Here is a 26249-nt window from a genome sequence, read left to right as displayed (position 1 = left end):
TTTTTTTCCAAATGTATATGTAAATGCAATCGTATTGAGCTTGTTTTTTGTGATTCTGCATAGAAAACGATACTGATTCATTTAGCCAGTATTGGAACAAACCAAATTTCTATAGTCCATTTACTAGATTTGTCATGCCTATGTATGAACAATACAAAATTTGGCTTGTTCATTTATTGGATTTCTACTAATTCTATGTATGAACAGTGTAACTACGAACAATTCAGTGACAAGTTTATTATTTTAAGCATTATTTGGTGAGCATGACCCCTTTTCATCAAAATATGCACGTTGGTTCTTGTTTTGATGGTTGATTTTATTTTTTCCTTTTAATATGTAACGGGTTTCTATGTTATTGGTGTTTAACCATCATTTTATTACATTCTAATCGATTCGAAGTAAATATGGAGGAATAAAATGATATAAACGCTATCGCTATACCTATTAAAATAGAGTTGGAAACGGTGTTTGTGATAAAAATAATTATATTATGCTAATTAAAAAGAGTTAAATAATGTTCATTCACTGGGTTTTTCGGTGTTCATTCACTAGTTTTTATGTTCATTCATTAGGTTTTTGGGTAGTTTTTCGTAAATTCTGGTATAACTCAAAAACTATGAAAGTAATTAAAAATCGCAGAAATTACTTTCTTATTTATTAAATGAGGATTGATTAAATTGCAGTTAATTATTCCAATTATTAATGAATGCTGAGCAATGATTTTTCAAACTTGGATAATTGCTTAAGTGTTCATTCACTGGTGGTCTTACCCTACGCGGACGGCACACCGGTGAGCGCGACGCTAGCCAACACAGCGGAGTTGGTGGCGTTCCTCGACGACCTCTTCGACAGCGTCAACGGTGCCAGCACCCACCACAAGCACACCAAGGAAAAACATTACGGACTGTAGTGACAGAAAATTGTGAACATCACGTCTTCTGGGCGAGGGCCATACCTATCATCGAAAATATGAAACTCATCGATCATAACGGCAAACTGACCACAGTCCCGAGTTTAAGAAATTGGGTGACGACGTTAAAAAGTTTTCAAAGATGAAAGATAAAAACATAAAGATAAAGATAGATGCCGGTGTAGGTAGAGAATGCCTACACCGGCATTAAGTCCGCCTGTTGTACTTTTTGTATGTGCAATAAAGTTTAAAATACTTAAATAAATAAATAAATAAAGATAATACGCCCGCGGTATTTTAATTCTGAAGCGATCGAAAACCCTGCCATGCCTTTGAGTGCACATTTAAGTCATTACTTATAACAAATTTTATAAAATTTCATTAAGAAGACTGTGCTGAGCAATTTACTAAAATTCAATCATTGTTTTCGCACACCGAAGAAATCAGTACAATGGACGAGAATACTGCCATATCGGTTGATTCTGCGCCTTCCTCATTTTCGACCTCCAACGATCGTGAGGACGGCGCAGAACAACTATTGGTTCAAGCCACACGGGAGCATCTAGATGTACACTCACGGGCGTATACCGCGGGATGGGTCACTGTAAGTACTGAAGATACTTGCTTGCAAAAAATGTGAGAAAGATTTAACAACAGAAGAAACAGATATCCTCAAATGGATATCTAAGAGAGCGTATAATGTAATTTAAAAAAAATTGACCGAGGGATAGGTTGGAGCATGCTGTGAGGATTTTTGGCAACATTGTCGAAAAATCTAATGTATATTTGGAACACAATAAAATTTTGTAAGGCACCGATGTGTCAAGATTGAACATTAAAAACTTGCCTCTTATACAAGCACAGGCTTACAAAAAATATAAGAAAAGGTTTAAGAATAAATGATAATAAATATTACATTGTGCTTTCATTTAAAAGGTTGTTTCAGTTTATCTGGGAAGATTCTGGATAAACTGAATAACTTTCCCTATTAAAATAACCTTTTTATGAATTATGAAATTGTGGTAAAATATAACTTTGAAATTCCCGCGCTGTGAGATGCGTAGAATTCAAATTCCTTGATTATTCCCGCCATTTGCATAAAAAAAAAACAAACGACATTATGGCATAAAGACTAAACTACAAGTAGGCCAGACGTTTGTCTGATACGTAGTATCTTTCCCCCTTATTTATAAACGTTAACTAAAGTTAACAAGCCGATAATAACCGTTTGTCCCTTTCCATCATACCAATGCGTCGGAAAGTGACAAACGATTATTATCGGCTTGTCAACTTTAGTAAACGTTTATGAATAAGGGGGTTTAGTTTGTGGTGACTGTCAATATAATTACGCCTTAATTGGAGTAAAAGAGTTAGTTGCTCAAAATTTTCGATATCGACGTTCGTGGTAGGCCCTCTGCTAGGACTAAAATGCCGACTGCTGTCCCATCCTAGCAAAATAGCAAAACAGAGATTTGGCTAAATTTATGTAAGCACCTACAAGATAAGTGAAGGCCATGCAGTCCAGTCCAGGTGGAACAGTTTTCGTCCAACCTGATTAAATTTGATCAAATCTGCAAAACGGAACTCAAATAGGTATGTCAATCCACGAAAAAATCAGAGGTCAATAACTGAATTTATTTGCCATTTTAAAAATATAAACATAATAGGTATATGTATACCTAGTCCGTCGACGTCCATCCGCCCACAAAAGTCAAAATTCATATGAAAATATGAACCACATAAGACGATGGCGCATATTGTTGCTGCCAAGTTGGTGCAAAGTTGCAAACTTGGCTTAGACTAAATTATGCAAAAAATATGCCAGATGCTAAATGTAAAATTTTAGTGCCAAAGCGAGTGAAAATATGCCAGATCTGGCATCATTTATGCCAAGTTGGCAACACTGAAAACTATTGCATACCATTGCACTCTGTTCGCTGTTATCTCGGGTATTCCTAGGTGCGGGCCGAAGATAGATGGCAGCGGTTGGTGAGTGCGTAGAATGAGTGGTTCAGCACGTGCTTACAAATATCAAACTATTATATAGCATCTTTTTTGTTTATTGAGCATTTTATCTGCGCCACTTCAATTTCGGGAATCGATAGGTAGGGTAGAAATGATACCCGAAAATGGACCTGTCTTGCTCAAATTTACGATAAAATAGCACCAAGTGTAACGCATAATAAGAACCAGTTTAGCATACCTACGCAGGAGCCCGTCAACTTTAACCCATTATTGTATCATATACTCAATTATAATACAATAATATTTTTATTGAATCTATATCCAAACCACGACTTGTTTCACAATATTTTTACGATACGGCTCCTCTACACGATGGGCCATCGCCGGCCACTCCAAGGGATGCATTTATGCGTTAGAGGGAGCAAGTGATACTGCTATCTCATTCTACCGCATAGCTGCGTCGCTTGGAGTGGCCGGCGTTGGCCCATCGTGTAGAGGAGCCATTACACATCAAGTCTTCCCGATTGTGTGATTCAACTATCCATAAATAATATCGGGGGTTTACCTGCTGGGTAACGATTGTTTACTGCAATTTTCTTTGTGTGGGGAGCTTACTGATATCATTTCTGAGTATGCATAGCTTATTTTTCCTTGTGCAATTTTCCTTATACTTACTTCACTGCATCAATGATGTCATCTTTCGGTAGACAATTATAAATATGGCATGATCTGCACACGCATTGTTAGTCTGAGTTTTCATTTCATAGTGATCGAAACTAAAATAATTAATAACAATCATGTTTGTGCCAACGTTCGTAGTTATTTTCACCCTTGCGATATATCAGGTAAAACGTCATATTTTGTTATAATTTTACTGATTATTTAATAATGAGAATATATTGTAAACCGAAATAGATGTCATATTCTAGAGAAAAAGTTACTACGGCGTCTTCAACTCAACTTACGCGGCCATCGTCCTTTTATTGTGAATATTACTGTTATCAACAGTGTAGGTACAAGGAGTATCACTACGTACATTTTTGAGAGGTATCAACCGTTTTACCCCTTTCAGTCATACAATTTATTTTTCACCATACAAGCTGGTAAAGGCTCTCTTTTACTTCAAAAACTGATGAGAAAATTGCTTATAGGTAAATATTTAATAGCGTTCATTTGGATTTGATTAGTAATGATTTATTTTATAGTTAGTATTTTCCTTACGTTGGTGTGGTGAAAAATGTTGTGTAATCACTCGGTGGCAAAGTTTGTTTAACCCTCGTGCCTTTAAACTCTCGCAACACTCAAGATTCCATTTTCGAACCACTCACTGCGCTTGCGGTTCAGTTTTGGAATATTTCGCTCGCTCGGGTGTCAATATTAGCACGAGAGTTTAAACAACAGCTCTGCTCCCTTGTAAAACAAATAACTATTATCTTAAACTAAGGTTTAATTTCTTATATTTAAGTTTACAAAGTTATACAGTTATTTTAAGTTAAGTTAGATAGATTCAATTATTAGGATCTATAAAATTAATAACTATAACACTTTAATTTTCTACCAACAGGTCGCGTCAGCTCCTGTTGACGACAGGGTCGAATACGATGGATCGTACAAACGCCTTTACCTGCCTTACATCCAATCAGTGACCAAGGATGGCACCAAAACTATCTTGACATCCCAAGATTTGCTTGAATTGAGCGAAAAGCTAAAATCTGGAGAAGTACCGGTAACCACTACTTATCAGCTGATTGGTATTAATGGCTTCAATCACACGCTGTCTGACCATCAACTGCGGCTCATGGTGAACCATGAGATTGCAGCAATCGTCAACACGCAGGATCTCGACCAGCCAGGCTTTGGACATTTATTCATCACAGTTGACAAGAACGGGGTTGTGCAGACTTTTATCTACAATTTGACTCTAGAAGAAGCGTTGGAGAAAGTTGAAGAAGAAGGTTATCCGAACTCATCCGCCAGTGATTCTTATCACCAAAATAAACCTTCAGCTTCCAAAGTTCCCGTTGCTTCAAATTAAAGTTTTAGTGATTAGTATATAAATTCAGACTGATAATGATGATACTTTATAGTTTTAATTTGTAATGTAGAGCCACCCACACACTAGCGTTTCCCGAGCGTCGGCGTCTGGTCAACCTCTGTGGCTGCTGCTCGACGCAACGTTGACGCAACTGCACAGCAACGCCATTTTCCATAGCGCTGACTAGACGCCGACGCTCAAAAGACGCTAGCGTGGGGTGGCCAATTTATATATGTATCTATATATTACAGTGTTGCCAACTTGGCATAAATGATGCCAGATCTGGCATATTTTCACTCGCTTTGGCATCAAAATTTTCCATTTAGCATCTGGCATATTTTTTAGCATAATTTAGTCTAAGCCAAGTTTGCACCAACTTGGCAGCAACAATATGCGGCATCGCTTTATATGGTTCATATTTTCATATGAATTTTAACTTTTGTGGACGGATGGACGTCAACGGACTATATAAAGTTGGTCGAGCAGGTCTTATCAGTAGAAAAAGGCGGTAAATTTGAATAAAGTATGTGTTTTAAGTGTCTAATTTCAAGTGATATTTTAGCATTTTTTTAGCATAGGTGTATCAAAAATCTTTGGCATAATTTTGGCATAATCTAGACATTAGTCTAGCATTTTTTCATAATCTGAGTTGGCAACACTGATATATTATATTAGGTTACCTATATTTTGTAGAAAATGTATAGCTGGTCACGCAAATCTTGTCAGTAATAAAAGGATCGAAATTCAGATGTTCTATGGGACGATATCCCTTCGCGCCTACATTTTTCAGCCGCCTTTTTCTACTGACAAGATCTACTTGACCAGTTATATTAATTATTTACATTAAAACTTGTTGATTGAACTGGGTATTTTTCATTTTATTACCTTGACATGGTATTAGAATAAACCTGAATCTTAAGCTTTATTTTGTCCTTTGTCCTCTGGACTTAGGTAAACTCCACCACCTATACCCGTTTTTTTTAGAATTAGAAAAATGGTAAGCATTCTTGACACGTCTTTTTATTGAAAAACGCTTTTTTTTCATACGCGATTTTCAATAAACAGACACGTCAAGATTATTTATTCTTTTTAATGCTAAAAAAACGAGGTATAATTCAACTAAAAACAGTTTGTTCTTGAAACTCATCTTAGAAAATGTTTTTAATATACGAACCCCGATGCATAGTACGTTTTCGACTAGTCAGATCATGTTTTGAGGCTCTCCCGTACAAAAATAATGTTTTAGTTAAAATATCAATTATATTTAATGCTAATACTAATTCAATTTAATTTTATATGGTAATATTCTACAATAACGTTTACAGTAGGTACATAGGGTGCTACTTTACTGCCCTAGTGCGGTAATTAGCACAATACGTGCCCTATGTTGAAAATTTCAAGGGTCATATGGCATATGTACCTACTGTAAAACGTTGTATAATACACGTGCGAAAAGGTAATTCTCAACCCGTGTCGATTTAAAACACTCCCTTCGATCGTGTTTCAATTTATCGCCACTCGTTGCGAATTTCCTACTTTTCGCATTTGTATCCATGTACTTAACATTAACAGTGGTAGTTGGAGAAATAAAATGAAACCCAGCCAATCTTAAAAAAACTGGTTTAATCTTACATTTACACGGTACTTATACTCAAACCTTATCTACCAATAACTACCTAATCTAGCGTTCGTTATCTGAATCAGTACCTTCGATATATCACGAAGGTCTTTGTCACTTAAATCGGCACGATAGATATAAGGTCCGTAATATGCCCCCCCCCCCCCAAGAAACCTGCCTTGAAACTGATTAGCTCTTAAGACTTCGTCACACAGGCGCGTTTTCCGGGCGCGGGCGGGGCTCGCTAAAACGCTCACGCACAGTCCGGAAAACGCGTCTGTGTGACGGAACCTTTATTTCGTATATTAAGTAACATGCGTTTAATTTTTTTCTTCTGCCTCCCCGGCGGTGAGAGGATCTTTCGGGGGAGGTGTAATATGGCGATTAGCCAGTTTAAGCGTTTAGCAGTAACGCTTTGGTTTACTGCGACATAAACGCATATTGCTTGTGTCACACACACGTGTATATATAGGCAGGCATTTAGAGAATATACGTTCTTATACTATCACACATAAAGGTGTTCGACTTCTACTAGCGATGGGCGAGTCGAGTTATCTGATTCGAATAATCCGAATCAACCTACAGATGAGTTGATTCGAATCAAGACTATTGGCAATCCGAATCAACTCGGCCACTAAACTGACTGGTAAAACTTGGTATCCGATCCGCTGACTCGGCGAATGAATCGCCAATTCACCAACTCTCCGAGCCGAGTCAACGCTACGCTAAGGCCATTCAAAAATAAACCTTAATTCGATAGCCCGAAGGTTCTTTTTACAACAACTGCCGCTTGATTCGCCGTTTCAATCCGAGTTGACTGGTACTATGACCATTCAAAAATAAACCTTAATTCCGTAGCCCGAAGGTTCTTTTTACAACAACTGCCGCTTGATTCGCCATCCCGAGTCGAGTTCACTGCTAGTATGGCCATTGAAAAATATACCTTAATTCGGTGCCCTGAAGGTTCTGTTTACAACAACTGCCGCTTGACTCGTATGCGGCTCCGCGGCCCGTGACCTTGTCGCGAACCACGCAAACCACCGAGTCGAGTCAGTTCGAATTTCAACTCGGATCAGTGGCCGAATCGATTCGAATGATTCGAATCGAAAAAAAGTGGACTCGTCACATCGCTAACTTCTACTCCCATCACCTGCTCGAAACCATATACACGGTGTAACATGAGTAAACCGAATAATTTTAACAGCGTATTCCTGATCATATTTAGAGACAAAAATGTCCTATAAACTTTTTTGAAATTCGCCTAGTTTCAGAGATATTATTAATTTAAAAAAAAACAAGTTTTTATTGTTACATAGTGTACGAGGCCTTTTTGATGGTGATGTTGCTGCTATGGGACGTAGTCTAAATATCCTTATTGATAGATGTCAAAAAGTGACCAGTAACACTTTGCAAAATGAAGGTTTTACGAAAAAAAATTGTAAAAATCAATGTTAAGTGACAAGTTTACCAATAACATTTATTTTTTATGAACAAATACATTCAAAAAATTGAAAAAACAAAACAAAAAATATTTTTTTTGGCGAAATTGACTTAAACTTATATTAAATTTTTTACTTCTTATGACCTCAGAAATGTGGTTAAAATTATTCGGTTTCCTCATGTTACACCGTGTATAACAAGGCACATCTTGTTATTTGACGAACGATACAAGCAGAAGATCCAGTACGAGCTGTCAGCAAAAGCAGAGAGAGAGAATCCAAGCAGAAACACTACAAAAATTTTCAACACTGCAAAGGCCGACTGGGAAAAGTTCAGCAACGAGTTGACAAAAGTAATCGCTGAAGCCGATATTACCAGAGAAAGCATCTCCACTAAATGCACTCACTCGGAGATAGAGGACTTGGCGGAGTAGCAAGTGTGAATGGGGAATGTTAATACGTTGCATAGTTGAAATAAAAATGATTATTTTATAATAATAGTTGCAAATATAATGTTAAAATATATAGAAAATAAATAAGTGAATCGGTTGTATTGTGTAGGAAATATCGCTAAAAAACATTATTGGCGACATGTCGCGACATTTTTATGGCGACATTTACCTCGCGTGGATCATACTTTTAAACTGGCTACCCATAAGGAATTATTTTATAAGTCTATAAAGGATGATTGTCCAATGCTAATGCAAAATATTCTAATGTTGAATGAAGCTGAAGGGCAAATTATTATTGAAATATTTTTAATTTTTTTTAAGTCCTAGAGGGAAACAATGTGACAATGTTGGCGATAGATTTAGTAAGTATCAGTAAGTATTTAGTGTAACGTCTCTTCTACATTCACAATCTTATCTCACAACCACACATGGTAAACTCCTATTTTATATACGCTACATTTGGCGCCCGAACAGGGACAATCGTGAATCATTCCTCCTTACTTTTCATGGCCATGAACGCGAGCGTATACAACGTCCGAACGTCTTTTCGCGATCGGTTTTAGAGGGTGAGGTGTGCATATACTATACGTGTATGTAACTAGATGTAGAGAGAACACGTAAGTTAGTTTAGTCAGTCTGATTATAACCATCGAGCTAGACTCACGTCTTTTATTCCAACTGTCCACCATACCTCATGGCGACCGTTGACCGTGGCCTCGACGTACCTCGGCGCGCGATGATATCGGATATCATATAAACAACGACCGACCGCGGAGCGAGCGCGTACCGACCGAGCGATGAACTTTTAAATCAGTGAATTTTCGGACAGTTTATAAATTAAGTGAAAGTGAAAATGGGGCACCAGTACAGTAAACAGGAAGAAAGGGAGTTCATCATCACACAGAATGCAATTGGGAGCAACTATGCAACGAGCTCAAATGAACACACCAGAATCAATAATATACTAGTGAGCATCCTATTTGTCATAATAGCGCTGATTTTCTGCTGTGGACTATGCGTGTTGGCGAGAAAAGCACAAGCGAATTGTGTCAGAAAAGAGGTGCGACGCGAATTCTGGAGCAGGATGCAGACCAGGCTGTCTGGAAGGCGGGCAGCCCCGGCCAAAGTCACCGAAGAAGATGTCTAGGCACCAAGGATCGGAGGCGAAGGAAGTAGCAAGGAGCTTTACGTGATACGCGTGTGTGAAGTGAAAAGCGTTAAGAGTTCAGTGCGTCAAAGTGTGTTGTTAAAGGTATGGATTTAAAATTAAATAGTATATATGAAAAGTTAGAAAAACTTAGAGTTGACCTGCGAAAATTAGGCGAGAGTAGAAGACAACAAGAAGTAGGATTAATAAAATTTTCTGAAGCGCAATTAATATATGAGGACTATAAGCAGTTAGTTGTTTCTGTTAATGTAAATGAACTGTCAAAGGAATGTTTATTTTCGGAATTATTGTGTGAGAAAATAGAAGAAGTTTACGATAGAATTTTAAAGTATAAAATAATAGAAAGCGTGTCCGAAAAACCAACTAAAATGGCGAAGCAATTTGAAATTAGGGAAGCTAATAGCTTAATTCCAATTTTAGATGATAAGGAGGAAACTGTGGAAAGGATGATAGCGGGAATTGAAATGTTAGATGGCATGTTAACAGATAGTAGCGAAAAGAAGTTGCTGATTTCTTTTGTTTTAAAAACCCGACTTAATAAAATCGCGCAATTGAAGCTAAAATCGACATATGACACCGTTACCCAGCTAGTAGCCGATATAAAAAAATATTTGCTACCTAAGAAATCCGCAAATTCTTTGCTAATACAATTAAACAACATTTCACAAAGAGAAATGTCAATTAGCCAATACGGCGATAAACTAGAGGAATTGTTTATCGGCCTAACAATAGCGCAAGCTGACGGGAAATCGGAAGCTTGCGATGTCCTTAGACCGATAAATGAGTCCTTGGCTATTAAAAAGTTTACAGACGGTTTGCGAAACCGCCGATTAAGTACAATTCTAGCTGCCCGGGAGTACACAGAATTGAAGGAAGCCGTCAGAGCTGCTCAAGACGAGGAGCTGGCGCGACCGCAGCCCGAGCCTGTGGTCATGAACATGACCAGAAGAGGTTTCCAGCAACCCCAGCGTTATGGTTGGCGCGGACATGCCTACCAGCCTCGAGCCAGAGCCTACCGCAATCATTGGGTACCGAGCTACCCGATGAGCAGAGGTACTGTACCCACTAATAATTTTTATAGGGGACGCGGACAGCGTGCAAATTTTAGAGGACGTGGTACACAAAGGAACCGCGGCCGTCGAGGAAATGTGTATACATATACACACGAGCCGCAGACCTCACGCAACACGGTGAGTGAAGAACCTTCACAGATGCAGTTTTTTCGAGCATAAAGTTTTGACTATATGTGACGGACTAGACTATGTTAGAGTTTCAGTAGGTGGACAAAATATTATCCTTATGATTGACAATGGTGCAAGTATATCTATTTTACAACGTAGCAAGGTTCCCAGAGAATCTCCGACATACGAAAAAGGTACTATAATATCAGGCGTAGGTGGAAAAATTACAAGTAAACATGTGACAGACGCGACTTTAGAATACAGTAATACGATATCGCTTACGCATAGGTTTCATATATTACAGGATGAGGATATGCCATGTCACGCGGATGGCATTCTCGGACTCGACTTCATGCGAAGATATAACGCAATTATAGACTTAATGACGGACGAACTCACGTTACACGATGGGAACGAGAGATACGTGTTACGAATTCAGAGAAGTAGCAATAACGGAACTTGTTTATCACTACCAGCGAGAAGTGAATCATTACATTTAATTAAAGTAAAATCTCTTGACTTGGGAAAGGATTACGTTATAAATTCTGAAAAATTAGCCGAAAATATATTTTTAGCCGGAAGTATAGTTAAAGTTAAACAAAATAGAATACCGGTACGAATTTTAAATACAAGTGACCATGACGTCCAATTACCCATGTTTCTACCAAAATTAGAAAATTTAAATGATTATAACATTTGCAGCTTTCACAAAACCGACAACGGAGTAGGTCGAGTTAAAAAATTATTACCGTCTTTAAAATTAGACCATTTAAACGATACAGACCGTAGACTTATCGAGTCAATATGTGCCAAATACGCCGATGTCTTTTACTTAGAAGGGGATAAATTAGGAACGTCCAATATATTGAGCCAAAGTATTACCGTGAAACCAAATACTAAACCTATATATACAAAGCCTTATAGATTACCAGCAGCAATGAAATCGGAAGTAAATAAACAAGTTGAACAAATGATTAAAGATGACATAATTGAGGAATCAAATAGCGATTGGAACAGTCCCATACTTTTAGTACCGAAAAAATCAGAGGATAACACAAAAAAATGGAGATTAGTTATCGATTACCGTAAAGTAAATAACGTTATTCAAGACGATAAATTCCCTCTTCCGAATATTGTCGAAATTCTAGATTCTTTGTCAGGCGCAATATACTTTAGCCACCTTGATTTACAACAATCATATTACCAAACATCTCTGGATGAAGATAGTAGAAATATCACTTCGTTTTCAACAAGTCAAGGTCAATTTAGAATGAAAAGGCTCCCCATGGGTTTGAAAATTAGTGGTAGTGCATTTTCCCGTGTAATGTCAATAGCAATGTCAGGTCTCTCGTACGAGAAATGTTTTGTTTACATGGACGATTTAGTTATTTTTGGAAGAAATATGAATCAACATAATAAAAACTTAATTGATGTCTTAGAAAGGTTGCGTAAAGTTAACTTGAAAATAAATCCTCAAAAATGTGATTTTCTAAAAAAAGAATTACTTTACTTGGGTCATGTTGTATCGGCGGAAGGTGTGTTACCAGATCCACAAAAAACAAAAGTATTACAAAATTACCCAACACCAACAAATAGTGACGAAGTTAGACGTTTCGTAGCTTTTTGCAATTACCATAGGAAATTTATCCCTAATTTCGCGGAGATAACTTTACCATTAAACAAATTATGTAGAAAAAACGTAATATTTCAGTGGACCGACGAGTGCGATACGGCGTTTAACATACTAAAACAAAAACTAATAACGCCACCAATCTTACAATATCCCGATTTTTCCATAGAAAACGAATTTATCTTACAAACAGATGCGTCAGCAAAGTCGATCGGTTCCGTGCTATGTAATAAAGACAAAAGGCCTATAGCGTATGCCAGTAGGCCCCTAAATAAATCAGAGTTAAATTATCCCATTATTCAGAAAGAACTTTTGGCAATCACATGGAGTGTACGATATTTCAGACCATATTTGTTTGGACGACGCTTTACAATATTAACAGACCACAGACCACTTCTCTATCTTTTCAGTATGAAAGACCCGTCCAGCAGATTAGTAAAATTTAGATTGCAGTTAGAGGAATATGACTATAAAATAATATACATAAAAGGAAAAACTAACGTAGTAGCAGACGCTTTAAGTAGGATAACAATAACATCGGACGAATTAAAAAATATGAGTGAACAGATTATGGTTATGACAAGGGCCCAGAGTAAAAAATTAATGCAAGATGACGGATCGAGTGACAGTAATATTATGGATCTTAGTATATCCGAAAATTTAAGGTCTGATCAGCCGAGAATTGCGGAAATATTAAGAAAGCCTAATAACTCTGTAGAAATGTTATTTGGGTCAGAAGATGAGTTAAGAATATTGAGAAAAAATAAGTTAATAACCAGAGAAAAAGATTGTTTTGCGTACGTAAAAGGTAAATTACGTCTTTACATTAACCTTAATTATACGTCATATTTCACGCGAGCCGTATTTGTGAGTATGTTAGGTGATTTCTGTAAAGAGATACAAGTAGACGAGTTATGTATAATAAAAAATGATAAAAACGCGTTATTTATAAAATCTCTGGTAAATGAAATAAAGTTAAATAAAAGTTGGTCCGGACCGAAAGTAAATGTCCTAGGAAAAATAAACAGAATTACTGACAAAGATGAGAGACGAGTTATAATGAACGACTATCATTTGTTACCAACAAGCGGACATGCCGGCGTTCGCAGAATGATAAGTAATATTAAGTCAAAATACTACTGGCCAGGTTTAGAAAATGACGTTAGGGAATATGTGAAAAAGTGTAGTAAATGTCAAGTAACTAAATACTCTAAGAACTTAAGGCAGCCAATGACTATCACAACGACAGCGACATCCGCTTTCGAGAAAATATATCTTGACCTACTCGGACCACTCGATGCCGACGCGGAAGATAACAAATACGTTCTCACATTGCAGTGCGAACTGACCAAGTACATTGAGGCGTATCCCCTACAGCGTAAGGATACAATTAGCGTAGCAAGATCTCTAGTAAGTAATTTTATATTAAGGTATGGCATCCCAGGAGCGATAACAACAGATCGCGGTACGGAGTTTATGTCAGCTACTATGGACGAAGTATGTAAGTTATTAAAAATAAGTAAATTTAATTCAACCGCATATCACCATCAATCAATAGGCGCATTAGAGAATATGCACAAACATTTAGCCGCATTTATGAGAATACAGTGCGACGGACACCCTGACACGTGGAGTCAGTGGTTACCGTTCTGGTGTTTCGCGTATAATACAACAGTACATACAGCCACAAAGTATTCACCATTCGAGTTGGTTTTCGGAAAGAAATGTAATATCCCTAGTAATTTAACTAACACTGTAGAACCTATGTATAACTCAGAAGATTATGCTTTAGAATTAAAATACAGACTACAATTAGCACATAAAGATGCTAGAGAAAATTTGTTAAAAACAAAAGAATTACGAAAAATATATTATGATAAGTTATCGAACTCAATGACTTATAAAAAGGATGATCTTGTTTTAATTAAGTCAGAAACTGGGAAAAAATTTGATAACCTTTTTAAAGGACCTTTTAAAGTCATAGAGGACGATGGAGTAAATGTTAAGTTAGATATAGATGGTAAGATCGATCTTGTCCATAAAAATAGAACTAAACCTTTTTATAATTAGTATGTATCACTATGATATTATGTTTTAATGTTTAGTGTGTAACAATTAATTTTAATGTTTTAAAATGTTGTAGTTAACTTTTCTATTATAATTGTCATTGTAACCTTTACTCATAAGATTAAAATTTAGGTACATATAAAATAAAAATAAAATACATTGTATATTTTTATACATTTATTTTAATACAAAAAAAAATGTAATTTAACAATTAATTTTTTTTCAAAAGCACCCCCCAGGTGAGGTGTGCATATACTATACGTGTATGTAACTAGATGTAGAGAGAACACGTAAGTTAGTTTAGTCAGTCTGATTATAACCATCGAGCTAGACTCACGTCTTTTATTCCAACTGTCCACCATACCTCAAGGGGCCCCGCAAATTTAATAGATTAAGAGTAATGATTTAATTTGAACAAAGCGGTGCGGTAGGCCGCCATGTGCGCGGGTCCGCAATACAAGTATTAATTAACCACAAACAAGATGTTGTTTTTACTTCTGCCAAAAGCATCCTTCCCAGTTATATCCAGGACAGCACAGGACGGTCCTTGAACTAAAGGTCCGTTGCTCTCCAGAGATTTATCCGGCTTAGATTTAGTAAGTATCAGTAAGTATTTAGTGTAACGTCTCTTTTACATTCACAATCTTATCTCACAACCACATATGGTAGACTCTTATTTTATATACGTTACAAATAGGACAAATATAGTTGGATGACTGGCAGCTGTGAACTAAACAAAATGTTTTGTTTTCCATGTCTTTTATTCTCTGATTATAAAAGTGCTTGGAATACAACGGCTTTTGATGACATCAATAATTTGACAAATTCCGCGCAAAAACACGGTCAAAGTGATAACCATTTACGGAGTTGTTTTGCGTTATACGTACATTATTTTGGAAAGAGTAGAATTGAAACTTCTCTTGGCAAGAGTTTTGATGCCCACAACCGCAAAGTGGAACGTAATAAAAGTTTGATGAAACGTTTTATTGACACGGTTGTATTTTTAGATAAGCAAGAGATAGCTTTCCGCGGTCATAACGAACGACCCGATTCGGAAAATCGTGGTAATTATGTAGAATCATTGTTATATTTAAGTAAATACGATTCCGTAATAGAATCTCACTTGGAACAGTGTGCGTCTTCTCATTCCGTATTCACAGGTTTATCGCACGAGATACAAAATGATTTGATACATTGCGTCGCAGCGATTATTTCTGACGAGATCAAAAGTGAATTAGATAGGGTGAAATTCATTTCCGTCATGATTGATGAGACTCCAGATCTATTAGAAATATGTAGTCAAGCGTGAGCCGGACTTGGTACCATTGCGCTGATCTGATGATGGACACTGGAGGTGGCTATAAGAACTCTTTGAGAAAACATTTCAAATTAATTGTGTTTGAGTCTGTTATAATTGCCTCGATGAGTAATATGAGTAAGTTGACAAGGAATAAAAGCTTGTAAAAAGTGTGGAAATTATTCAGAGAAGAAGCAAGAAATGGTTTCGCTCGTGTTGCAACAGCTTCGGAGATAGAGACGTACTGTAACCAAAGGGAAACTCTTTGCATCACGAAAGGTATTCCAAACCAGCCTTTCATTCTTGCAGTAGGGCCATCATGGGATAATGTTTCACAGTATGAAAATGTTATTAAAAAAGGATTAAGATACCTATTGGAAAGTCAATGGCACACTTTATTAATTGACATGCACGTATATAGGTGTCTTTAGTATATTTTTGACTCTGACAACTGATACCCTGTCATACGTTCTCTTTGCTATCACGGATCGTACGGTGAACATCTTATTAGATTTACTCTCACAATATTATAAGTTATTTTAATGTTAATGTGCTTACTGACGACTTTACATTTGTGCATTTTGAAAATACATGGTGTTTAAAGAACGACGTTGCTTTGTTCACTATCGCACCACTTCCTCCCGCTGTATATGCATCCCAGAGACAGGCTCAGCATAACAATACCATCTTGGTAAGATTTGCTCTGCTGTTATGTACCTACACATACAATTTATATTGGGCCTTGGACTGTGCATACATACCCTAGGGCAGGGGTTTTGTGGGTGGCGATGTTGTTCGTTTTATTTGTAGGCACAGTGCGTAGCGATGACTCTGCCATCTCGTGACTCGTATCCGAAACTTTTACCTCAAGTGTCAAAAATTCTACTGACAAACCACGGAAATAATTCTGAATTTTTGTGTTAAATTTTGCTAATTTAAGTTATTAAAATGTATTGTTGTATTTCTGGATGCTGTAATACATCCAAAAACGAGCTGGATCAGTAAAAAGAAGATAAGTCCTGTCAGAAATTTAGACCTGAAAATAGTGTTGAACTTGAACCTCAAAAACCATCCAGTCGAAGGTCGGATGTCAAAATGATAATATATCATGTGAAAATACACCACAGGTGACTAGAGGGCTGGCAGCTACCTCAGCCAGAGAATAAGCCTGGCCATCCAAAAAGGAAACACATCCAGCCTCCTGGGCACCATAACAAAGGAAGGTGACCTGGGGAGCATTTTTTACCTATAAGTTAATTTAAGATCTGTTAAATTTTAGTTTTAATTTTAATGTTGTTTTTATTATCATTTTATTTGTTATTGGTAAATAAACTATCTTGTGAAAATGAGATTGATACTCCATTCTTTTTATGTAATTTATTTAATTCTAAGGGTTTTTGCACTGCTGAGGTCCAGTGTAACATTGTATCAAAAATGATTACACATAAAAGTTATGAATCAAATATTGTTACATTAAACAAAGTTATGAAGGATTTTAGTTGTGACCCTATTGACCAACATTCACAAATTCTGCTTTGCCCTGGATTTCATGGGATAAGTTCAATGAAAACGGATGAAAATCTAATTAACACAACAGGGGTTTCATTTTCAGTGTTTAATCTACTCTTGAATTTACTTCCTGATGTCGAAACCAAGTTTATAAATAAAAAAACAAAGTTACTTATTACACTGATGAAACCAAAAACAGGATTACGTTTTTCAGCATTGAGTGTTATATTTCAAATACACAGAACAACCGTACATAGAATATTTGAAACCTACTTGTTTTTGTTACACTCTGTGTTAAATAAAACCATTATATGGCCTCAAAATTAACTGTTCAAATTAATATGCCAGAGTCATTTAAAATCTATTATCCAAATATTCGTGTCATAATAGACTGTACTGCGATTCACACAGAATGTCCTCCAACTAGTGCCATGCCTTATGGGAAACGGTCGCAGAGATAGTTCAGAGCCGGAAACCGCTACCAACTTTTAGTATGTTGTTGGGCATGGCATTGGGTCTCCAAAACTGCCGGGAGACGGCGGCGCCGGCCATCTACTTCAGCGGAATGACGTCATCAAAATGACTCCCGCTTCGTTGCGAATATTGCATACTGCACCCAAACTATGCATAGCACATACACGTGCGGGGTATTAAATGAAAGCCAATTAAATAAACTTAATTTTATTTGTACAAAGTGTACCAAAATATGCAACAGTTTAAGAGAAATTTACTAATAAATAAAAATTACGTAAAAAAATATTCGATTATTTGGGTTTTACAACCAAACAAAAAGTCGGACGATAAAGCAATGTACTACAACATTAAAGATGACATCTCAAGCCATACACTCATATCAATAAAATCAAAATTGGACCAAATATGTGGAAATTATGCATCAAAATGTAGATATTTGCCCATACAAATGCATAAAAGTTAAAAAAATCCAAATTGGTCATTTTCAGGATAATCCGCATAAGCTTCTAGTATGTTATTAGCAATATGACCTGGATTCTAAAACTGCCGGGAGACCATCTCTGTTGTTCCTCAGTTACAAATAATGACGTCATATAAATAATCACTGCCGAATTTCGCAAAATGTAAATTATAGCTATACCACGAGTCTCATATACACATGTGTTACATGTAATGAAAGGTTATTAAATGTATAGCTGTTGCCCGCGACTTCGTCCGCGTGGAATCTTTATCTTAAACATTTCACTTACGTTTTACTTTTTTATTTTATTTTTTTATTTTTATTTTACATCTCTATACTTCGTTTTTTATAGCATTAGAAATTAGGTAAACAGTCTTGATGTGTCTTTTAATTGAAAAACACATTTAAAAAATAAGTTACGGCAAATACGTAACAATTATGAATCTAATACGATCATTTATATTCTCCTGCTTTCATAAGTAAAAGTTTTTGATTTTTAAAAAGCGTTTTTCAATTAAAAGACATGCCAAAATCGCTTATCTTCTTTCAAGTTCTTTGTAATCCTAAAAAAAACGAACTATAGTACCTATAATTTTCATATCCAAGCAATGTTGAAATTAAGTCCTTTTCTTTTTTAGCAAGTTGTATGAAGTTTTAAGTCAAGTGAATTTTGATGTTGGTTGCTGAAATTACTTTTCTTGTATTCTCATAATAGGTACCTATTATGAGAATATGCCCTTATACAAAGATTCAAGTTCCGCATTCACAAAATATCTGATCTCCATACAAACTTTCAACCCTTTTCTCACCACCTTGGGGGATGATTTATAAAAATGCTTGAATTAGTTTTCTTGTATTTTAATTTAATACCTTTTTACAAAGTTTCAAGTTCCTAGCTTAAAATAAAATTTGCACCCGAAGACGAACTTTCATCCCCTTTTTAACCCCCTTAGGGGTTGAATTTCCAAAAACGTTGCAAACACTTTTTTTTGAAATCGGCTATTATGCCTTTCTAAGAAGTTTCAAAGCATTTGTAATGGATTAAAATTTTCAACCCCTTTTTAACCCTGTTAGGGGATGAATTTTACAAAACGCTGAAATTACTTTTCCTGTCTTCTAATAATATCCCTAAATACAAAGATTCAACTCCACCACTCGAAAATTTTTTTGATATCCATACAAACTTTCAACCCCTTTTTCACCACCTTAGGGGATGAATTTTCAAAAACGCTGAAATATTTTTTCTTGTATTTTAATAATATATATTTTTACGAAGTTTCAAATTCCTAGCTCAAGAGAAAACTTTAACCCCATACAAACTTTCATCCCCTTTTTAACCCTATTAGGGGATGAATTTTACAAAACGCTGAAATCACTTTTATTGTCTTCTAATAATATTTCTAAATACAAAGATTCAAGTTCCGCGCTCGAAAAAATTTTTGATATCCATACAAACTTTCAACCCCTTTTTCACCACCTTGGGGGATGAATTTTCTAAAACGCTGAAATTAGTTTTCTTGTATTTGAATTTGATACTTTTTTACAAAGTTTCAAGTTCCTAGCTTAAAATAAAATTTGCACCCGAAGGCGAACTTTCATCCCCTTTTTAACCCCCTTAGGGGTTGAATTTCCAAAAACGTTGCAATCACTTTTTTTTGTAATCGGCTATTATGCCTTTCTAAGAAGTTTCAAAGTATTTGTAATGGATTAAAATTTTCACCCCCTTTTTAACCCTGTTAGGGGATGAATTTTACAAAACGCTGAAATTACTTTTCTTGTCTTCTAATAATATCTCTAAATACAAAGATTCAATTCCACCACTCGGATTTTTTTATTGAAATTTATACTCATTTTCAACCCCTTTTTCACCACCTTAGGGGATGAATTTTCAAAAACGCTGAAATTAGTTTTCTTGTGTTTTAATAATATATATTTTTACAAAGTTTCAAATTCCTAGCTTAAAAAAAGACTTTAACCCCATACAAACTTTCATCCCCTTTTTAACCCTCTTAGGGGTTGAATTTCTCAAAATCGCTTCTTATCTCTTGTACACTTTATAAATGCAATCTGGTGTGCAAATTTCAACTTTCTGGCTTTTGTAGTTTCGGCTCTGCGTTGATGAATCAGTCAGTCAGTCAGTCAGGACTACTCAGGACACTTGCATTTATATATATAGATTATGATTCACCTAAACTTTGTTTGTAAAAAAAATGTACGGTTTTAGAGCTAGAAACAACAGTTTTTATGGAAAAAGTAGATATGTATCAATTTTATAGCTAAACTAAAATCGTCATAAAAAATTTGCGTATAATGTTTGAAAAACCAGTTATTCAACTATATATCACAATTTCAATTTTACATTTCCGACAAAAACTGTGGAAGTTCTGGAAAAAAAACTAAAGCGCCCCAACAATTCTACCTTAATGCGCTCATATTATGCAAAGAATAGTTCTAATTATCGAGTATTAAATGGATGAACATTACATAAAATACATGAAAACGACATTTTCGAATGGAACCATAATTAAAAAAATAATAATTTACTAGATAAGTAAGCAAAATACTGTTTCTTTAAGTACCTAATCTCCTCCTTTCAAAGTCGGTTAAAATGTGGCTTTTGTGACATGGGCTACAAAGACAAATAAATTGACACCTAATTTATCAAAATCAGTTCAGTACTTTCATGCAAACGGTACCTACACATGCACGCATAGATAGCAAATTCTGCCGTAGTCGGACAAAAAATTAAAATTCAATAATTAGACCTTTACTATTATGGCCTGGCGTGGCTTGGCATCTAACGTTGAAACGCTCAGGCCGTAGATGTTAGCAGACCAGAGGGGTGACCTCTGTATTTCGGAGGATCAGAGGGAAAATTCTGCCAGCCTTCTCAGCTCAGCCTTGAAACCCTTGCACCACTCAAGATTCCACTTTTATTAGAATACCCAACTGGCGCGAAGTGGCGCAGAATAGGGCAGAGTGACGCTCTTTTTTGTCAGAGGTCAAGATCCTCTTTGGGTCACTGAGCCAGTGATGTATGTATGTATGTATGTATGTATAAGGCTAATCGAGGCTTAAATATATAATTATGTATCGCATTAAGTGAACTGATATGGCATTTACCGAGATAAGGCATTTTGTATTAGGCATGTACCTACTTACTGGCATGTAACTTTACATTTCTCTAATAATGTAGCGTTAGGCCATGACAATAAGAGTCTATTTGATATTAATATTTACCGCGACTACAGCAAGAACTGCTATCTACGTATGTAATTATGTATTTTTTACATGAAACAACTGAACTGATTTTGATAAATGAGGTGTCAATTTATTTGTCTTTGTAGCCCAGGTCACAAAAGCCACATTTTAACCGACTTTGAAAGGAGGAGATTAGGTACTTAAAGAAACAGTATTTTGCTTACTTATCAAGTAAATTATTCTTTTTTTAATTATGGTTCCATTCGAAAATGTCGTTTTCATGTATTTTATGTAATGTTCATTCATTTAATACTCGATGATTAGAACAATATGAGCGCATTAAGGTAGAATTGTTGGGGCGCTTTAGTTTTTTTTCCAGAACTTCCACAGTTTTTGTCGGAAATGTAAAATTTAAATTGTGATATATAGTTGAATAACTGGTTTTTTAAATATTATACGCAACATTTTATTGACGATTTTAGTTTAGCTATAAAATTGATATACATCTACTTTTTCCATAAAAAGTGGTATTTCTTTGTTTCTAGCTCTTAAACCGTACATTTTTTTTACAAACAATGCTTAGGTGAATCATACTAAATTTAATAACCTTTCATTACATGTACACACATGTATGTGTGACTCATAGTATAGCTATAATTTACATTTTACGAAATTCGGCAGTGATTATTTGTATGACGTCATTATTCGTGACTGGGGGACAATAAAGATGGTCTCCCGGCAGTTTTAGGACCCAGTATATTGCTAATAACATACTAGAAGCTTACGCGGATTATCCTGAAAATGACCAATTTGGATTTTTTTAACTTTAATGCATTTGTATGGGCAAATATCTACATTTTGATGCTTAATTTCCACATATTTGGCCCAATTTTAACTTGATTGATATCAACGTATGGCGTCAGACGTCGTCTTTAATTTTGTAGTACATTGCTTTAACGTCCGACTTTTGGTTTGGTTGTAAAACCCAAATAATTGAATATTTTTTTACATCATTTTGATTCTTTTGCAAATGGCTCTTAAACGGCTGAATATTTTGATACACACTGTATAAATGAAATATAGCATATTTAACTGGCTTTCATTCAATACCCCACATAATTATGTGCCATGCATAGTTTGGGTACAATATGCAATATTCGCAACGAATCGGGAGTCATTTTGATGACGTCATTCCGCTGAAGTAGATGGCCGGCGCCGCTGTCTCCCGGCAGTTTTGGAGACCCAATGCCATGCCCAACAACATACTAAAAGTTGGTAGCGGTTTCCGGCTCTGAACTATATTCCCATAAGGCATATGACTAAACAGTTAAACAGAGGGTTAAAATGTACTCAGATTATAAACACAGTTATACAGTAAAATTTTTAGTTGGTTGTACTCGTACTCCTTGTGGATTCATAAGTTTTGTATCTAAATGTTATGGAGGTCGCTCTAGCGACTGTTTCATAACAAACCATTGCGGAGTGATAGATTTATTGGAGCCTGGTGATACTGTTCTTTCCGATAAAGGTTTTCCTGCTATTAAAACATCAGTTGATATGAAAATATTTCTTCATGAACAACAATTTTCACCAGAGTAAGTAGAAGAAACATATAAAATTGCTTCATTGCGAATCCACATAGAAAGAGTCATACAGAGGATTAAGCAATTTCATATTTTTGATTAAAGTACCAATTAGTCTGTTACAATATAGAGATCAAATAGTTTAAGTATGTTGTTTGTGCGTTAGTAAATGTTGAAAATCCAATTATTAAACAATAAATGTAATATGTACTGTTTTAAAGCAACATTTTTGTGAAACTCCGCTTATAACATATTTTTATACTGACTAACACTATGTAAACTAAACATTATTAATTGTACTTGAAAAAATCAACTTGTGTCAGGCCAATAATCGAACCCAGCATGCTACACAATCCGGGCGCATGCTTATACCACTCCGCCACCGCACCGACACACTGGTAAACCTTATGATTGTGTAGCACGCCGGGTTCGATTCCTGGCCTGACATAAGTTGAATTTTTCTAGTACAATTTATAAAATCCGCTTTGTCAGTTTAGTAATTTGAAAGTTATAAAAAATTATAAACAGAGGAAATAAAAGCATGTTGTTAACTGAACTTCAATTATTTTATTTAATAACCTACTTACTTGACATAAAGTAAGTACAAAATTATTCTTTGTTTTCTTCTAATAAATTGGCATATAACTTCAGTAAATAATAAGTGAAATAAAACTTTTCTAGACGAAGAACTAAGTTAGAAAAAAAACATATTATCCCTTTTTATAGACACTACAGTATAGTACACTTCCCTTAGGAGAATATGCAAACAAATCACAGACAGGTATATTTGTAACATATATTTGCATCTGAACCTGTGTATAAATTGAGTGATTTTGTTTCAACTTTAAACCATTTTCATCAAATTGTAAATATTTTACATTTGTAACTAAATTATCTCTTTCAATTACAGGTTTAATTGTACATGTTGCAGGAAACTTCATTTCTACTAATTTCTTTCCCATATATTATTGCCGCAAATCACAACAACGTCTGGAGAGCAGCTCAACCATGGCTGGTGGATATTTACCACTAAACCAACCTTCAATACTTCACAATGTGGAAAATACTTATTTTTATATTCTGTTAAAGCCACTTCTTCCATCTTCTTACCGTACTTCATAGCTGATGTTTCAATGTTTTTGGTACTTAATAAATCATTTTTTACTCTGTTTACATCAAAACGATCACCCTTTAGCTTATGTGCATTACTTGCTGTTATTATCAATTTTCTTTCCGTGTACCAACAAGAACTGTTTGCTTGGTCAATGGTTTCAAAACAAATATTTGAATCAGAATCAACATTACAACAAATTTTATCATTATAAAAGTCATATAAATGTTTTGGTAGTGAAACTTCAGAGGAGTAAAGCAAATCCCTGCAATGTAAAAATCTCTAGCACTAGCTGGCTAATTTTTTCATTTAATTTTGTTTTTTCAGTAATTCTTACTAAGTCGACCAACGTTTCTGCTGCTATAATTTCTTTCTCTTGTGTTTCTTCTAACTGTAAAATTTTGTACAAAGGTGTATGAGCTAACGATTCACCTAACGTAGCTGTAGAAATACCCTTTGATTCTAGTTGTTTCATCAAATTCTTAAGTTTAATACTTGTTGGTGGGGTTGGAAATAACTCTGCCATTGTCACTCCTTTATCACAACTCAGTAACTGTCGGTACGTTGGTTTGCCCCATTGTTGTGCATGACTGGTTTTCGATTCTGCACTTTCTGCAGAATTTACGTAATGGACTAAGGCACAGACGTGCTCACATTGTCCTGATAGACCTGCCTTGCATTTACAAATTGCACTTTTGATGTTTCTATTGCAATCAAGCTGATAAGACAGAGATAAAAATTAAAAATAGAAATAATGGATTTCTAAAGATATTGTAATAACAATTAATTTAAAAAAGGTACTTACTGTTATCTTAACATCATATACATTTGAAATTTTTGCCTGAGCAACGATTTTTCCAGTTAATATTGTTTCTTGTTCTTGGCCATCTGTTTTTGTGACATCGAAAACATGTCCTGATTCGAATAGCTTTTGGCCTTTTGATATATTTTGATCACGCTGCCGATCATTGTTTATTGGTAGAAAACCATAAGTATTTTATAATTTTAATAATTGTAAAATCACATTTACAGACAGTGGCAACTAATGGGTCTGGAAAGTTTCTTCTTATACTCGCACGGTGTCTCTACTGTCGGGATTATAACGCCATCTATAGTTTCCGCACGGTGCCTATATGAGTTCGGCAAAAAATCGTAAATATAATGATTGATAACATGTGTAGTTAACAGCGCCATCTTTTCGCTCTTACGTACTTTATCGAGCCTAGAATCCCTAGATGGCTTAATGATCTACATAAAGGTACCTACTTAGTTTCCTATGTAGTGCATAGGTGGCGCTGTAATTAGTATTAATTATTTTAGGCTAGCTAATTTGTAATGTACTCATGACACTTTTCCAATATGCACCGTAAGCAGCAGACCTTTCTCTCCAACTCCCTCAAGATCCTCCGACCTACGGCCACGTGCCATCAATGATGATTACATCAAATACGGTTTTGTTACGATACAAAAAAGTGATATCGATCATCCGTAGTGTATTTGTTATAAGGTGTTGAGTAATGATTCTATGAGGCCATCTTGTCTTGAACGCCACTTGTTAACAAAACATAATATTTTAAAAGACAAGCCGAGGGAGTTTTTTGGTTCAAAATGTGCAAGTTTAAAACGAATGAAATTGGATCGAACTGGATCTTTTGCGCAAGAGTCTGAGAAAGCGCTCCATGCTTCCTATGAAGTATCGTTAATAATCGTAAAGGGAAAAAACATACTACATATACTGGCCGCCAGATAACGCGTCAATAGCGAACAATGAACGCACGCGTTATCTTATCACCCTTATCGGCAAGCCACTATTTACCTGTAATAAATGCAAGTAACATGCCAAAAAGGTTTTATGACCTCAAAGCTCACCGCAAAAGCAAAGGTTTGCCTGCCAGAATAACTGCTACTACTAACTATAACGTATTATTTTCGTGTGGTTTTTAATATCAAATGTATTTTTAGGCCATACTGTGGGAAAGAACTGGGTGGATACTGAGATGGAACGCATCTTTAAAGTGACTCCCGCTGCCGCCGCCGGCTGGAGGCCCCCGCGCTGCAAGCTGTCACTGTCATTACACTGCATATATAAAGTTAGCGTTGTGCATGTAAAATGTTAATACATTACAATAAAGTAATACCTAGTTACTAG

General features: G+C 35.7%; 3 protein-coding genes across 3 annotated transcripts in view; 2 read left to right on the top strand and 1 right to left on the bottom strand.

The window, feature by feature from the left end:
* LOC134670655 (uncharacterized) overlaps positions 1 to 26249 on the bottom strand; it is a 237298-nt gene that overhangs the window by 26860 nt on the left and 184189 nt on the right. The gene's annotated exons all lie outside the window — the stretch shown is intronic.
* Positions 1 to 26249, top strand: part of LOC134670654 (histone-lysine N-methyltransferase SETMAR-like) — a 311101-nt gene that overhangs the window by 132732 nt on the left and 152120 nt on the right. The window lies entirely within an intron of this gene.
* On the top strand, positions 3607 to 5772 carry LOC134670506 (uncharacterized). Its single transcript, XM_063528321.1, has 2 exons — positions 3607 to 3720; positions 4440 to 5772. The coding sequence occupies exons 1-2, from the start codon at positions 3673 to 3675 to the stop codon at positions 4908 to 4910; spliced, it is 519 nt and encodes a 172-aa protein (XP_063384391.1). The 5' UTR covers positions 3607 to 3672; the 3' UTR covers positions 4911 to 5772.

The sequence above is a fragment of the Cydia fagiglandana genome, chromosome 14, assembly GCF_963556715.1.
Source record: "Cydia fagiglandana chromosome 14, ilCydFagi1.1, whole genome shotgun sequence".
Classification (NCBI taxonomy): Eukaryota; Metazoa; Arthropoda; class Insecta; order Lepidoptera; family Tortricidae; genus Cydia; species Cydia fagiglandana.
The sequence above is the reverse complement of the archived record's forward strand: the minus strand, read 5'-3'. Positions and strand labels throughout refer to the sequence as shown.